Here is a 17,497-nt window from a genome sequence, read left to right as displayed (position 1 = left end):
CACCAGATGCGACAGAAGTACAAAGCATCACATTGGCTGAGACTGAGAGGGAGGCTCGCGGGACAAGCTAAAGGTGAGGCAGATGGAGGCAGAGAGACAGGAGCAGAGAAGCTGCAGGATCTGGGGGAGGGCCTGACACTGGTACCCAAAATGGAGGGAGGCCCAGAGAGACAAGGTAAATATGGTGCAGATGGAGGGAGAGAGATAGGGCCGGGGCTGTAGGTGCAGAGAAGCTGCAGGGTCTGGGGAAAGGCCGGACACTGGTACCCATGACGGAGGGAGTCCCAGAGGGTCAGGTTAAAGATGGTGCAGATGGAGGGAGAGAGATAGGGCCCGGGCTGTAGGTGCAGAGAAGCTGCAGGGTCTGGGGAAAGGCCGGACACTGGTACCCATGATGGAGGGAGGCCCAGAGGGACACGTTAAAGATGGTGCAGATGGAGGGAGAGAGATAGGGCCCGGGCTGTAGGTGCAGAGAAGCTGCAGGGTCTTGGGAAAGGCCGGACACTGGTACCCATGACGGAGGGAGGCCCAGAGGGACACGTTAAAGATGGTGCAGATGGAGGGAGAGAGATAGGGCCCGGGCTGTAGGTGCAGAGAAGCTGCAGGGTCTGGGGAAAGGCCGGACACTGGTACCCATGACGGAGGGAGGCCCAGAGGGACAAGTTAAAGATGGTGCAGATGGAGGGAGGGAGATAGGGCCCGGGCTGTAGGTGCAGAGAAGCTGCAGGGTCTGGGGAAAGGCCGGACACTGGTACCGATGACGGAGGGAGGCCCAGAGGGACAAGTTAAAGATGGTGCAGATGGAGGGAGAGAGATAGGGCCCGGGCTCATGGATGGTCACCGCGCGGGAGCGGGAGCATTCATTCTCCAGCCGCAGGCTGCTGCCAACCCCACCCCCCACCCCCCTCCCGCCGGTACACCAAGGAGGTGTGTTCCTCCTCGCTGCTAATTGGTCACGATTGTTTATTTTTATAACATTGTGTGCATCACAGAATGTACGAGACATGATGTCTGCAACTCTGAGGTGAGAGAGGCCAAGGAAGGGAGGGAGTGAGGGGGGCAGGAGAGTGAGGGAGACACGGAGACTGAGGGAGGCATGAGAGTGAGGGAGGCAGGTGAGTGAGGAGACAGAGAGACTGAGAGAAGCATGAGAGTGAGGGAGGCAGATGAGTGAGGGAGACAGGTGAATAAGGAAAGCAGGTGAGTGAGGGAGGCAGGGAGACTGAGGTACTCAAGTGAGTTTGGGGACAGGAAATTGAGAGAGGCAGAGAGAGGGAGGGAGGCTTGTTAGTGAGGGAGGTGAGGAGAGTGACAGGAATTGAGGGAGGCAAAAGAGTGAGGGAGGCAGGGGAAGGCAGGTGAGTGAGGGCAGCAGGAAAAAGAGAGAGGCAGTGAGATTGAGGGAGGCAGGTGAGTGAGGGAGACAAGAGAGTGAGAGAGTTAGGCACTGGGAACGCAGGTGAGTGAAGGAGAAAGGAGAGTGAGGGAGGCAGGTGAGTGAAGGAGGCAGGAAAGAGAGAGAAACAGTGATAGTGAGGGAGGCAGGTGAGTGAGGGCGGCAGGAAGGAGAGAGAGAGGCAGTGAAATTGAGGGAGGCAGGTGATTGAGGGAGACAGGGAGAGTGACAGAGTTAGGAATTGAGGGAGGCTGGTGAGTGAGGGATGCAGGAGAGTGAGGGAGGCAGGTGAGTGAGAGCCGAGAGAGAGAGACAGAGGTAAGAGAGTGAGGGATACAGGTGAGTGAAGGAGGTGGGAGATTGACAGAGTTAGGAGAGTGAGGGAGGAAGGAGAGTGAGGGAAGCAGGTGAGTAAGGTACTCAAAAGAGTTAGGGAGTCAGAAAAGTGAGGGGGAGAGTGACGGAGGTAGAAGACTGAGGGGCAGGAGAGTGAGAGAGAAAGCAGAGTGGGGGTGCAAGTGAGTGAGGGAGGCAAGAGAGTGAGGGAGGCAAGGAGGCAGGTGAGTGAGAGGGGCAGGTGAGTGAGGGAGGCAGAGGAGTGAGGGAAGTGGTGAGTGAGAGGGGCAGGTGAGTGAGGGAGGCAGGGGAGTGAGGAAAGTGGTGAGTGAGAGGGGCAGGTGAGTGAGGGAAGCAGGGGGGTGAGGGAAGTGGTGAGTGAGAGGGCAGGTGAATGAGGGAGGCATGGGAGTGAGGGAGGTGGTGAGTGAGAGGGCAGGTGAGTGAGGGAGGCAGGGGAGTGAGGGAGGTGGTGAGTGAGAGGGCAGGTGAGTGAAGGAAGCAGGGGAGTGAGGGAGATGGTGAGTGAGAGGGCAGGTGAGTGAGGGAGGGAGGCAGGGGAGTGAGGGAGGTGGTGAGTAAGAGGGCAGGGGAGTGAGGGAGGTGGTGAGTGAGAAGGCAGGTGAGTGAGTGAGGGAGGTAGGAGAGGGAAGGAGTCTGGGAAAGTGAAGGAGGCAGGAGAGTGAGGGAGCATGACACAGAGGGAGGCAGAAGGGGAGGAAGGACACACGGTTGTTAACTCACAGTGCGTCTGTACTAACATCCAGGACTTTAAGTGGGCCGGGTCCCTCTGGGGCTCAAACCAGTAGCAATTAAAAACAAACATTGAAACAGGTCTCGATCCGGTCCTTTATTCATGTCCTTAACTTCACTGGCAAATATACTTATTGATTTCTAAACAATCAACGTAAAAAAAACCTTAAGGTAATCCATGTAAGCGTTTTAGTGCCTGGTTATATTTCACATGTTTAAAACTCTTAAGAGATGCACGACTAAATAAGCTATTTCCAAGATTGTGTGTTTCCATGGTTTTTTGTGTGCAGCGTATTACTCTTGTACAGTCCATACTTTGACCTAAGCCATCTCTAGATGGCTGTGGGAGTTTCTCAGAGTACCCAGTGCTTAATTTGAGCCGGTGGTTTCCAGTACTCAGCACCAGTACTTAATTGTCAGCACCAGCAGTTATGACAGTCTGCCACATGGTGGCAATGTCCGTTTAATTTAAAAATCAGCAGAACAACAGCCCTTTAGCGTTGGGGAGCCTGGAACTGTCTGCATTGTCACACTTGTGGGAGTGGGATCATTAGTAGTTGTGTTGCTGCTGTCACTGGCAGCGCTGGCGGGGCAGTGGGTAGAGCAAGGTGCAGAGGCCTCCTGACAAGGACCCTGGCAATTATTTGTTTCACAAATGAAGCACTGGCAGTGCCCTCAGGGGGTCAGATAGATGTTCAGAACATGTGGTCATCCAGTCTTTGGCCTCTCTGCAGAGCACATGGAGCAATGTGATTCTGTGCAACTGTGTGTGAAGGGGTACACAGCTATCAAAATATTGTCAAGATGAAAGTAAAAGAAAACGCACAGCTTACAGGTGAGTGGGTGCGCCGTGTGTTTAGTGGCGGTGAAGTAAAGGAGATGAGAGGAAGCGCATTCAGGAGAGGGTGACAAGAGGGTGCTCATTGACGTCACTCGCTCACCTTAAAAAGCTAACAATCATTCCCAAAGCCAGTAGTCCTGGCTTGTTTTAGGTGTATGTCAGTTGTTGGAAATCGGGCCATTTGCGACGGTAATAATGCTTCATACAAATGGCCCTCTGTCCCCCATATTCAGAGGGCGCACCCCACCAGAGTACTTTATGCTTTTACCTGTTTTTCACTTATATCTTATTTAATCAGCTCCAGTTGTTCTCTCACACAAAGTCATAGGAATACTTTCACATCTCCGTTCCTTATGGTTGGAGAAATGACCTACGTACAGTAACCCTTTGAATGTTCCTCCTTGTAAATATCTGTGGACTCTCCTCTGAGTTTGCAGGAAATCTCGATTTAGCCGGAGATACCAACAGAATCTCGATTTCAATCACTGGGGTAATAGCACACTCGAAGGCCCATATTTATGAAAAATGACGCACAACTGCATTAGCGCAGTTATGTGTCATTTTTTTTAACGCGAGCTAACGCCATCCATGTGCCATATTTAAAAAAAGATGCACGATGATGCTAAATAATGGTTACCGTCTCAAAAAAAGGCGCTGAGCAGTGATGGATGGCATTAGGGGAAATGGCGCTAGTGGGTCAAAAATGACGGTAGGCTGATTAGCGGCAAAATATCTGCCACTAGTCAGCCTAGCATAATTTTTTGATGCACAAGCAGCCCAAAATTTACTCCTGTCTTATTATAGCCAGGAGTCATTACCAAAACCCCAATGCCCACCAAAGGGGACCAGGGTCCCCAGGACAACCCCAACAGACCCAGTGCCAGCCAGGGGGCCCCATATAAGGGGTACCCAGTGGCACACAACAGTTACACACATCAACTTATGTCGGATGGGCTCCCTCCTCCAGTGGTGTCCCTGTGCTGTGGGTGGTGGTGGTGATGCTGGGGGTTGAGAGGGGCATCTATGTGCCCATTCCATGGTGCTTCCCCATGGAAATAGACCTACCAGCACTTTAACGCCTGGTCTGACCAGGCGTTACATTTTGACGCTAATCGCCTAAGCGTCATTCTATAGGTCCGCTTCCTTAGTGTGCGTTGTTTTAGCATAAGAAGGTAAATATGGCGCTGGGGGGCTAGCGTCATTTTTAGGAAGGGAACGCTTACCTTGCATCTCATTGTCGCAATGAGATGCAAGGTGGGTTGGTGCTTCCTAAAAATGGCGCTAACTCATATTTTGACGCTAGACGGGTCTAGCGTCAAAATATAAATATGGAGTTGAGTTAGCCCCGCTTTAACGCAAAACAAAATGACGTTAAGGCGACGTGATCTTTTAATAAATATGGGCCTTGGTGTTTCCATTCTGTATCAGGCCACTCCGCCCCTACATAAACCAGGTGGAACCTCTAGAAGAGAAATCAGTCAACAAAGGAAATTACTTCAGGGAACGGGTATCAAAACCATCTTTACCCCAGTAACTCTCCATAGGGTCAACGTTGGAATACCATGCTATCCACGCTTCCTACAATTGCAAATGCCCACGACATATTATAAGTTTTAGGAGCACAGTAATGCATCACTATTCCTGACCTTCTTCTAATATGGGTTAGTACCACTGTTAGTTCTTTATCTATTTCAATAGTGTTTTGTATTTTTTTTAAATGTGTTTAATGTGTTTATTTATTTTGACTTTTTTTATAACGAACCAGAGAAAAGATGCATCAGACTGCTGTCCAAAATCATCATACATCATGAACATTTTCTTCTTTACACATGATTTAAAACTTCAACAGAGGCCACCCTAAATACTCACAGACCAGGTTTGTCAGAAGATTTTGTGGGGCTCAGGTCACAAACGTGATGCGGGGCCCTTCTTTGGTTTTATGGCAGGACCTAGTGGCACCCAAGGGTAAATGCCTTAGTGAGAAGATATGACAAAAGTAGGCCAAGTAGATTTAGCAGCGGCAGCAGGAGGGCCCTGAAAAGAGGGGTGCTGGAGTCAAATGTCCCTGCCAGCTTCCCCTTCTAACGGGCCTGCCATAGACAGCCTACATCTGGGAACTATCCTCCCGAGTGAACTATTGTTTTAGACACAAGCTAACTAATCATGTTTTCAGTAGTTTCAGAAAGTTGTGATAATCTGGGACAATTTTCACTTTGTGAGGTGGGCCCATTCGTCTAGCGGCGCAGTGTACAGATGCATACGTTGTGGTGATCTGTGTTAGACCCTACGGTCGCATGTTTGAATACCAGCAGATTCATTCTGCCTTTCATCCTCCCAAGGTTGATAAAATGAATACCATCAAGGTTGATAAAAAGAAACATCTATCATATATCATCACATGATCTCTTGGAACTGAGCTTTTACTATACAAATACAAGTTATGTTATGTATGTAATTCTTGATTGCAGCAGTGTTACTCAAAAACACACAATTTAAAAAAAAGTAAGAACTTTCAGCTGCAGTTGACCCTCAGTTTTGTTACGTCAGTTCACTGTACAGCCAATGAAAGAGCAGGAGGTCAGGATTAAACAGGAATTCAGTCAATGATTGCAAAGACTTTGAGGACATTGTTGCTGAACAGTACATAGAAGGGTTCCCTGTGTGGAATATGTGCCATGTACCAACCTCTGAGGGGCATATTTCTTAATCTTTCAAGCAAAGTTGCTGCGCTGTGTTGCATGAAAGGGAGAGCTCAGAAAAGCTCCTTATTTACAAAGAGATGGAGCATTTCTGCTCTCTCCTTGCATTGGTGAACTGTGTGCCAACGCCAGTGCAAGGGGACCTGCACTATAAGCAGGGTGGTTTTTTGCAGGAATGGACACAAAATAATCCATAGTGGCATATTCCTCTCCCTGTTTGTGCTGCATAATGCAGCACACATGGATAGAGAACATAAAAAGGAGAAACACAGATATTTCTCCTCGTTACGACTTCCTGGGGATGGCACAGCATTTTGCCGCCTTCCCAGGTATTCTAGCTTTATTAAATCTGGAATGAGCCAAAATCCTTTGATGAATCCATGGGAACGCCCATGCTCCACCCATGGAGCGCTTACCAGATTGAAATGTAACATAATGCAGCGCAAGCAGTTGCGTTTCATTACATTTCTGTACAAAGCCACGCAAGGCAGTAGAAATCACCCCTTGTGTGGCTTTGTAAATATTACTGAAGTCTTTCCATTGTCCAACACAAAGGTTCTATAAATCTGGGCGTGAGTGTCTAACTCCTGTTGCAAATAGAAAGATGCCCAAGAATGTACACCTAGAAGGCCTTTCCTCCACCCTCCGAACAACACCATCCACTTAGTATCTCTATCCATCCCTACTTCTCATTTAGAGCTCATGTGCTGCAGGAATGCCCACAGGCCTGGTACCACCTATGACCCCTGAGTCTAATCAAATTGTCCCCCCTAACCAGCATTATCCACTCTACAGTGCAAGCACTCACCCTCATACTTTCCAAGACAAGCAATGCCCATCTCCCAGTACTCCAGGATTTCTCCCTAACCCCACTGAAGGCCATCTTCAAGTTCCGACCTCCTGTACGGTTCAAGAACGGACAATGCAAGAAAGACCCTATCACCCACACCTCCCAAGATTACAATGGCTTTTGGAGCAATGATATTGATAGGAAGCAGGATTTCGGCTGGTTGCCAGTCCCCTGCAGTTCTTGAGTACCAAGGCCCTGATTTATACTTTTTTGTGCCGCATTAGCGCCATGTTTTCACGTAGAAGTGGCGTAAACTTACAAAATACAATACAATACAGTATAAATCAGGGCCCAAGTTTGTACATGCCCGCGGGTCTTTACAGATTGGTCATTGGTTGCACTTTTTGTTGTAGAGGTCTACAAAGCTGCTGCTCCATCAGGGCTGTATGAGTCTGGTTTTGGGGTGAGGCAGAAGGGGTGATCACCTAGGACACTATCAGCAGTGATGTCACACCACAAACAGCACTTGTAGCCCCATTGCAGGGCTAAGGCTATTGGGAACCCTTTCACTGGCCTCTGTTTATGCACCTTCTCCATCAGTGCAGCTGCTCATGGTACCCCCTCTTGCTTTCACAGGCTCATTGGGACCTTCCGAATGGTGCTGCAGAAAGTGGTGGAGGAGGCCCAGCTGGAGGTGTCAGACACGCTGATAGACGACAACAACTCAGCCATTCGGGTAAGATTTCCATTGCTGTGGTCAATACTGAGTAAACCGAGGTAAGGTGACTCATATGGTTGCCCTCTCATCAGAAGCCATTACAACCATTTGTAATTTTATTCCAAGCCTTTTGGCCATCATGCAATCTGTGGATTGAAATTAATGCATATACATTGTTAGCAAGACAAGGATATACAGACAAACAGGGTACAGTTTGCAAGGTCAGCACGTCATGGAACATCAGGCCCAGATTTACAAAGAGTTGACGCAACACAGGGCAGCAAGCAAAACTACTGCACTGCGTAAACTGGTGAGAGCAAAATTGTGTCATATTTACAAAGAAGTGGTGCAGGTCTGCTCTCTCCTTGTGCTGGCATAGTTTCAGCAGTGATGCGTCCACCATGCGTTCAGCAGAGGCACCATTGTGTGCTGTGCAGGGGCGTGTGCTTTGTGGTCAGTATAGTTTTTGTACAGGAATGTGTCCCTTCCTGCATACAAACTATGTGATAAGGCAATACAGTACACAAGCAAAGTGGGGAAAAAACAGGAAAAATACAAATATTTATCCTCATTCTGCCAGCCTCAGGGAGGCACAGAATTTCTTTGTAGGTATGAATTTGCTGCAAAGTGCATGGGTGAATGCATGGAAACTCCCATGCACCACCCATGTAACGTGTCCTTAATGCAAAGTAAAGCAAGGCAGTGCACTGCACTATGTTCCATTATTTTTGGCCGCAAACCAACGCAAATCACAATTTGCGACGCTGAGAGTTTGCGTTGGGTCTGCATTAAAAAAGTAATGCAAACCTGACGCAAAATCTTTGTAGATCCTTGCCCCAGTTTCTAGGGCGGGGGCAGAAACACAGAACCCACAAAACAGCAGAGAGTTACGCACAATACTTGGACTCATCCTGCAAATGGATGAGACAATGTTTCTTCCACAAGGTTTTCCTTCCCCTTCTTCTCACGGCAATCTGTTAAATACGTGTCAATGGGGACTCACTAATATAGGGCACAACTCACAAAGGACAGAGTCAGGCGTGTATCTGGGGGTGACGCTAAAGCACAGGGAGTAGATGGTGTCTACCCAGCCACACAGGTGAAGCCACAAATACAAAATACTCTTGGGGGAGCAGGCTAGCTGGAACAGTCTCTGATTCTGAGGGGGTGGTCGACCTCCTTTGTTGAAGCTTTAATCATGGTACATCTGTACCAGAAAAGGGTGGTCCCACATATATGCGTGTGTGTGCATGCGGGGAGTCAGGTGTTCTGCACAACTGAGCACAAGGCAAGCCAAGTCCTCGGAGGCCATGGTCCATCGCTGACTTCGCAGCTCTTCCAGGAAGGATGGAGAATGCGAGCAGTGGTAATGTAACATACATGGGGTGAGAGGCAATGGCTCCTGTTGTGTGATTGGCTGCACACGTGTGCCCTGGAGTGTTTGAACACGTCTAGCACTTGGTTGAGTTAAGAGCAAAGCTCTAAAGAAGGACTCGGCACTCAAAAGGGCTGGTCATTGGGAAGCCCTTCTAGGCCCCTGCAGCCCCCTCGGTGTGTGTGTGTGGGGGGGGGGTGGCTTACCTATATTGGAGGGGGGCCCTCAGCCCCTACTGATGTAAGCATGGGGGGCCCTTCCAGCGTATCTTGCACGTTTTGTTATGCCACTGGCCTCTGCCCTTCTATGCCAAGTGTGGGTAGCAGGGGGCAGACAGCATCTCTTGAGGGAGGGACTTTGTTAGTCCAGTGTCAGTACATAAGAAGCAGGACCGTTCGTGGTGGTGTCCTACTGGCAGGATGGTCAGGCCGGATGCCACATTGAGCACCAAGGCTATATGTGTCCTCCATCCCACCCTTGTGGGGTGCACAGAGGACAGAAATGAGCTGCTCCCTGTGTTGGCAGTAAGTGGGCAGTGTACTGTGATTCACTACCAAGGGCTACCCTACCCATCCCCAGAGCTAGTGATAAGGGTGGGAAACCTTGAGTTCTGTGAAAGCAACAAATGCACATTTTCTTTATCAGAGGCATTGCCAATGGCAAGTGTGCTAATGTTCACTTTTAGAGGTGTTGGGTCATGTGTGTGGAGAGACCCATTTCAGGTTTATGACTCTTATGTCAAGTTTGTAGCGCCAAGGTCTTAATCGGTGACAGTGCAGGGTCTCTCTTTCTGCCCCCACACCTGCTGTCCACCTACAAGGGCTCTACCTTCAGTCCACATGGCTGCTATGGGTGGTGCGGTGTAAGGCAGCAGCTGGTCCGCTCAGCCCCTCTGAGGTTCTGATGTGCACAAATTCACTTTTATGGGTGGAGCCAGACCAGCGAGAGAGAGAGGCTAACACCCTGGCCCCCTAGTTCCTCTTCTCATACAGACATGCGCACAACTATTATTCCGCTCTGCGTCATGCGTGCCACCTTCAACCACCTGGACATGAGTTTACAGCATCTAGCATGCTGGGATTTTGAATAGGGCATGTATGTGGGAGAAAAGCTAAATTGCAAGCCCCAGAAATGTTATTGGCTATTAAGGAGCCCCTTGGCAGCTTTGCAAGTGGGATGGTAAAGGCAGAAAAATCAACGTGACCCATGGAGTATTAACAATTGATGTCCCCCCACCATCCACCCCCCTAAAATCAAAGCCTAGCCATTTATTTAACACGACCAGCAAGTCCATCTGTACATCTACCTTCCACAGACCCAACCCCTCCGTCTCCAAAGGGAAGACAGGTGTTTTCACAGTGAAGCAGCAATCTCTGGAACAATCTTTCCTTTCACCTGTTACCACCCACATCCCTTGTCCTCACTCACCCCAGTCAGTCCACAGTGCTGCCATGAAAGACAGCACAGAAGTGTAAAGCACTGATTTCCCTTGTGGACTAGTGTGTCTTCTCACGGCTGTTGGCATTATGTCACCAGGCAGGAGCCAGTCATGCAACAAGGTTGACTTAACCATCTGGCAAGAGACAGCAGGTGGCATGGCACAATCTGTGACATTATTATCTTAATATTATGGTATGTGAACACTCATAGACACTGACACAGAGTGGATCCAATGTTTTCTAAACTAGAGTGTTTTCATAGCACAGGAAGCTGGTACACACACTCAGCATCTACCGTTATCACCAACAAGTGATGCTGTTGTCTTGAGTGAAAGCACAAGAGCACTGTCCTGTGTGTCTCCCAGACTAAAGTAGTGCCTTAAAGACCCTACGATGTTGCATTCAGCGGCACACCAACCTACCTGCACAGATTCACGAGAGGCGAGGAGCACTTGGCTCGCAAACAATATGACTTCATGGGCCCAGGTTTTGATTAGTAGCCCACTGTGGGCGCTGCCGAATGTGGGGATCAGTGAAGACTAAAGCTGTTTAGTCCTGATTTTGTCGCGTGCATCTTTCTTCCATCACCCCGCACTTCTTGTCTCCTTATCGTACTCTTGCAAGATCTCTGCCCTCTTTATTTTCTCCTTTTGCTATTGCTTTCCTGCCTCCTTCTTCCGGCTTTACCTGCTTTTCTCTCTCTTGCTCAAAGTCTGATGATGAAAAATATGCCCTGGTCCCCAAGAACCGGTTTCAGTACCCAACACTTGCAGCCACCCTTAAAACGTGAGTGCTGGAGATGGCCATTTAACTGGTGTGAAGAGTCAGGTGCCAACTTGAATTATAAATACAGATCTCTTGGTAACTTTTAATCTGCTTGGGCTCCAAACTTTTTGGTTGAAATCTGCTAATTATGCAATCAATGGTGGCTGATTTAGCATCAGCAAGTATTACATATTTATGTAGAAACCACAGTGGGTCCAAAATCACGTTTCATGTGGTCCATGTTTTAAGATATCTACAAAAACAAGTATTGCAAGCCAGTCAGTCTCACTCTGCCAATCCCAGTATTGGCTTTGCCAATGCGTGTATGGTAAAGCCCAATACTGTCAGTCACCCATCTCGGAATCCTTTTTAAAAAAAATTGTTTATCATAATTATACCATCCCAAGATGTCCACCATGTCATGCTACATTCTGTATAGCCCATCATGGTGGCCATCTTGGAATGGTAAACAGTAGAAAAAAGCATACTATCGCAATAACTTCCCCACTGTAGCACATTCCATGTAAATGCAACATGACCCAATGTGGTGGCCGTCTTAGAACGGTATAACTTTAACAATAAATACGAAAAATAGAGTTTTAAAATGGCCTCCGGCGGTATGGAAATTGTCAGTGTTTGCACTGCAATCGTACAAGGAATGACGATGTCAATAACAGCCTTCAGAGTCTGCCTGGGTGGGAGAGCAGAGGGAAAGGGTAGACAAAGATTAAGGGTACAGAGACAAAAAGTGAGTGGGTGGGAAGAAAGAATGGGAGCAAAGTGAATGGCTGGGGATAAGACAAGGAAGGAGGAAGCAGGCAGAGGAGGGCAGTGACCTGCTGGGTGGAGAGACAGCAAAAGACGACAAACAGGGGAAAGTGAGAGAGGGCAACCAGATGCGAGGAGGGGAAAGATGAAGGGCCATGCACTCCCCCCGCTAAAGGGAAAATGCCATAGGCAATGCATACAGAAAAAAGATATAGCGCCCAGATGTCAACAGAAGAAGGAGAGAAACCATCTAATCAAAAAACTTGATAAAGTAGCAAAGCTCAAGGTGTGAGAGGAGGGACCTGGAGCAAAGATTTGGAATGGACAAGAAACCCATCCTGTCACTATCAAGTGGCTGAACAAAATCCCAATGTAACTAAGGGCCATATGTACGAACATTTTTTCCCATAGACACAGAATGGGTAAAAACCTTTGCTACATCTGGCCCTAAATGGGAACTAGGTTGCAAATAGCGCCCGCTTTCCAATGAGGTGTACACACACCAGTCAACTTCATCCGTGGTGCAGGCGTGTAGTGTCGGCTACTGATAACCGTTAACAGCATTAGAGAGAAGGCTGAGGACGTTCGCCTCAGGAAGAGAAGCTCACTCCACACAGAAGCTCACAACAGATGGTCCAGGACTCTGCAAGAAGTCCTTCGTTGCCATCCTTTGGAAACCTACAGCAACAGTCAGATACATATATCCTTCTCTCCCGGAAAATGCAAGATACTTTGTAAAGATTCCTCTGCTTTTAAGAACTATCTGTAGTGAGCTCCTGGGTGACGTGGGCTTTTCTACTGAGCTATCTCAGCTTTTTGTTTTTTATTGTGTACAGCACTGGCTGCAGGAGAATACTAAAGTTGTTTGTCAAAGACTGCAAAAAGACAAATACAAACGAAACGTGTGCTCATCTCAGAGGTCATCGCTCAAAAACTGGAGTGAAGAGGGCAACTTGAAGGGCGCCACAAAACAACCACGTGGGGTGACCGGATTAGGATAACAATGAAAACAGAAGGGACAAATAAGGAAGTATAAATATTTTCACTGAAAAAAAACAAAGGTTAAAGTAACGTTAATACTTAGCTAAGGCACTAAAAATTTAGCTTACCTTAAAAAAACCTTTAGAAATTTATTGAACAACCCAAAGGTTAAAGTTTCGTTATAGTTAGTCCTTTTAATAATATAAAAACTGTTGTTTTAAAACCAAAATACTCTGAAATTCACCAGTTCTAGTTCACTGAGATAACTGTAACGCGCATCGGCCATGCACTGCTGCTGAAGTCACATATTACATCACTCATGATATGTTAAATGACATCGCTGATGACATCACTGATGACATTGCAAATCATTTCAGACTTTAGGGGCTCCTGAGGAAGTTCTTCCACACGTCGATGCCGCTCCGCAGGAACACTTAGCCTTCTTCCCAGACAGCGGGCCATGCCTTGGTCACCCTCCACGCATGTCATTAGGAGCCCCGTGCCAAGGGCAGCCATCTTTATGTGCAAGTAACATTTGCAGAAGTGATTCCGAGCAGGTTGGGAACGAGCAGGCAAGGCTTTGGGAGGCTCAGTCACACAGCCCAGTACATTTGTTCTAAATATGCTGCTTTCTGTGTCTTTGTGTGGTCTCCATGGCGATATCACAGGAGCAGAGAGAACAGTCGCTGTGTCCTTGGCCCGCTGTCCCCCACCTCTCCCAGCACTTACATCTAAAGTGTTATTTGTGGGCTTCATTGGCACAGCAGCAGGGGGTCCGCTCTGGGCTGAAAGGCGCATTTTTAGGGCCACCTGCCCTTTCTCGATGCCAGTTTGACAAGCTGTGCCCAGAGAAGGTGTTACAGCACAGCACTGCTTCGGAGGGGGGAGAAGGGTACAGGGGAAGGGTCCAGTGCTATAGAAGGACACCCTTCTCCCCAGGGACATATAGGGTGGGACATAACCCTAGAGGTTCAAAGTTCATGACACCTTCTTCTGTAATGGAAGAGTGCGGAATGTTTAAGGAGGAACATACCTGCGATTACTGTCTCATTAAATCATTTGATGACAATACATTTCTGACCATGTACTGAGTGAGTGGATGAGCAGCAAATAAGTGGGAGAGTATGCGAGTAAGTGATGAATGAGTAAATGAGTGAGCGGGTGACTTAGTCACTGAGTGACAAGGTGAGTGGATGGATGAGTGACTCCCTAATTAACTTAGTGAGTGGGAGAGCAGGTAAGTGGATGAGTGATGAGCACAAGTGGGACAGTGAGTGACTGAGTGAGTGAATTAGTATGTGTATGAGGGAGTGAGTGAGTGAACAGGTGACTGTGTGAGTGAGGGAGTGAGTGGCAACACGTGTATAGCACTATTTTTAGGGTTGAGCCTGCAAGAGAATGCGCTAGTGCATGTATCTCGCTTGCAAGTCTCTGTCGTTACCGACAACGGCCTTGGACCGGGCCTGATGTTTACCATTTGTTGGCATGTCTGACACTCTTCTTTAAAGCCTCATAATTTGTCACTGCAGGCCTATCATCCTTTCAGCCTCTCTCTGTGGAGCAGGAACCAAGCACTGATTGATTCAACTTAATCAGTGCCAGTCTGCTGCTCTCAACGTGATTGAGGTACATCTTTTTAACATCTGGGGCCTTGCAAACAGAAGGCGTGTGACTGGTAAAAGCGTGACCTGCAATACAAACAAAATTGCAAAGTTTTATTCTTTATACTTAACTCTTTTCTTTTACTAAAGTCTTCTTTCCTCACTTTGCACTTGTGTGTTATTTTGTTTTTGCTCGTGGGCGGTGTTTTCAAAAGATGATAATTATCTTGTTCTACATATTACTAGGCAACATTTTTTCTTTCTTATGTGAATTTCCAAAATTATGCTTTAACACATAATCGTTCAAGACACCCCAATCCACCCCATTCGAATCCAATCTTCCCCACTTCAATCCAACCCACCTCACCCCGCACACATCCACCCCACTAAATCCACTCCACCCACTCAATCCAGTTGACCCCAGACCAATCCAATCCACCCCACTCCAAACGAAACCAATCACCCCAATCTGTTTCAATCCACCACACTCTAATCCTACCAACCCACTCCACTCCAATCTGCCCCACTCCAGTCTGCCCCACTACAGTCAAAACAATCTACCCTACTCCAAAAAACAGTCTGCCCACTACAATCCAAAGCAATCTGTCCCACTCCAATCCCAAACAATCTGACCCACTACAATCTGTCCCACGCTAATCAAAAACAATCTGCCCCACTCCAATCGTAAAATAATCTGTTCCACTCCAACCTGCCCTACAATCTAAAACAATCTACCTCACTCCAAACTGCCCCACTCCAATACAAAACAATCTACCCACTCTAATCCAAAACAATATGCTCCACTCCAGTCCAAAATATTCTGCCCCACTCCAATCCAAAACAATCTGCCCCCCTCCAATCCAGAACACAGTCCACACTCTGATTTGCTCCACTCCAATCCAAAACAATCTACCCCACTCAAATCCAAAACAAAATGCCCCACTCCAGGCTTACCCAATCAAATCTGCCCACCCCAATCCAAAGCAATCTGCCCCACTCCAAACCAAAACAATCTGCCTGCTTTTATATGGCCCACTCAATCCCATTTCACCCCACACCAATCTACCACAATCCACCCCACTCCAATCCACCCCACACCAATCTAGTCCAGCCTAATCCAATCTACCCCACTCCACTCTAATCCACCTCACACTAACCCAGTCCACTCCACCTCAATCCACCCTACTCCAATCCACGACAATCCACTCCAATCCAATTCTCTCCACTCCAGTTCAATCCACCCCACTCCCGTCCAATCCACCCTACACCAATCCAGCCTACTCCAATCCAGTCCAACCCAATCCACCCACTCAAATCCATCCACCCCATCTACTCCAAGCCATCCCACTTCAATCAACCTCAACCCAATCCATCCCACTCAATCCACTTCACCTTAATCCACCCCATTCCAGTACATCCTAATCCACATCACTTCAATCCATTCCACCCCCTCAACCCATTTTAATCCACCCCACTCCAGTCCAATCCACCCACACCAATCAAATTCACCCACACAATCCAAATCATCCCACTCCAATCTACCCCACTCCAATACACCCTGCTCCAAAAATCCACCCCACTCCAATCCAATGCAATCCGCCCCACGCCAATCAAATTCACCCCACTTCATTCTACCCCGTTCCTCTCTTGTCCAACCCACCACAATCCACCCCACTTAAATCCAGTTCACTCAAATCCAGTCCACCCCACTCCACAAATTCACTCCAATCCACTTCAAACTACTCATATCCGCCCCACTTCAATCCACCCCACTCCATTCCACCTCATCCCAGTCTAATCTACCCCAATCCAACCACCCCACGCAAAATAATCCACCTATCTCCAATCCAATCCACTATACTTCACTCCACCCCACCCTACTCCAATCAATCCACCCCACTCCATTCCATCCCACTCCACTCCATCCACTCCAGTCCATCCCACTCCTGTCCACCCCATCCACTCCACCCCACTCAATCCAATTCACCCTACTCCAATCCAATCCACCCCACCTCAGAACAACCCACCCACTCCAACCCACAGCAGTCCAATCCACCACACCCTATCAAACTCACCCCAATCCAATCCATCCCACCCAATTCTAATCCACCCCACTCCAATCCATTTGACTCCAGTCCACCTCACCCCACCCCAATCCAATCCACCCACTCCAATTTAGTCCAGTCCACTCCAATAAAGTCCACCCCATTCCAATCCACCCATCCCACTCCAGTCAGTCTACTCCAATCCAACCCACTCTACCCCAATCCAATCCACCCCACCCCAGTTCAGCCCACCCCACCTTACTCCAATCCAGTCCATCCAGCTGACCCCACTCCTACCCACTCCAATCCAATTAATCCAACCCACAACACTCCAATGCAGCCCACCCAACTCTAGTTCAATCTAATCTACTCACTCCAGTCCGATCTAATCCACCCACTCCAATTCACCCTACTCTAAACCACCCCATTTCAATCCAATCCACCCTACCCCAGTCCAATTCACCCCACCCCTATCACTCCTGTTCAATCCACCCATCCCAATCTAATCTAATCTACCCCACTTCATTCCACCCCAATCCAATCCACTTCACTCTATTTCGGTCTACACCTCTCCAATCCACCCCCTTCAGTCCACCTACTCGCATCAACCCCACTCTACCCAACTCTACCCCAATCCATTCCACCTCACTGTACTCCAATCCAGTCAACCAGATTACATCAACTCTACTCCCCTCTACTCAACTCTACTTTCCCTCTTCCACTCTAAAACACTCTACTCCAACAAATCACTCTACAAGACTACTCCCCCATTCCACTCTATGACACTCCACCCCACTAATGTTTAGCCATGCTGAACAGCAGCCACACTGTTGTACAACAAGGCAAAAACTGTCAAGCCAATAGCTCTTGTATAGGCAAGTCCTATTGGCTTTGCCAATGCTTGTTAATCATTAGGGTCTACAGGTACCATTGAAAGCTGTTAATGCCAGATCAGAAAAGTTGCCCTGTGAGGATGGACTGGCACAGGAA

General features: G+C 48.2%; 1 protein-coding gene across 11 annotated transcripts in view; it reads left to right on the top strand.

Annotated features, from left to right (window-relative positions):
- Window positions 1-17,497, top strand: part of OTOF (otoferlin) — an 875,032-nt gene that overhangs the window by 450,137 nt on the left and 407,398 nt on the right. For all 11 annotated transcript variants that reach the window (XM_069233684.1, XM_069233683.1, XM_069233685.1 and 8 more), the window contains exon 4: window positions 7,452-7,551. In XM_069233684.1, coding sequence (XP_069089785.1) covers window positions 7,452-7,551 — 100 coding nt within the window. The remainder of the gene's footprint in view (window positions 1-7,451; window positions 7,552-17,497) is intronic.

The sequence above is a fragment of the Pleurodeles waltl genome, chromosome 5 (genome assembly GCF_031143425.1).
Source record: "Pleurodeles waltl isolate 20211129_DDA chromosome 5, aPleWal1.hap1.20221129, whole genome shotgun sequence".
Taxonomy (NCBI): domain Eukaryota; kingdom Metazoa; phylum Chordata; class Amphibia; order Caudata; family Salamandridae; genus Pleurodeles; species Pleurodeles waltl.
This window is presented reverse-complemented; position numbering and strand designations above follow the sequence as displayed.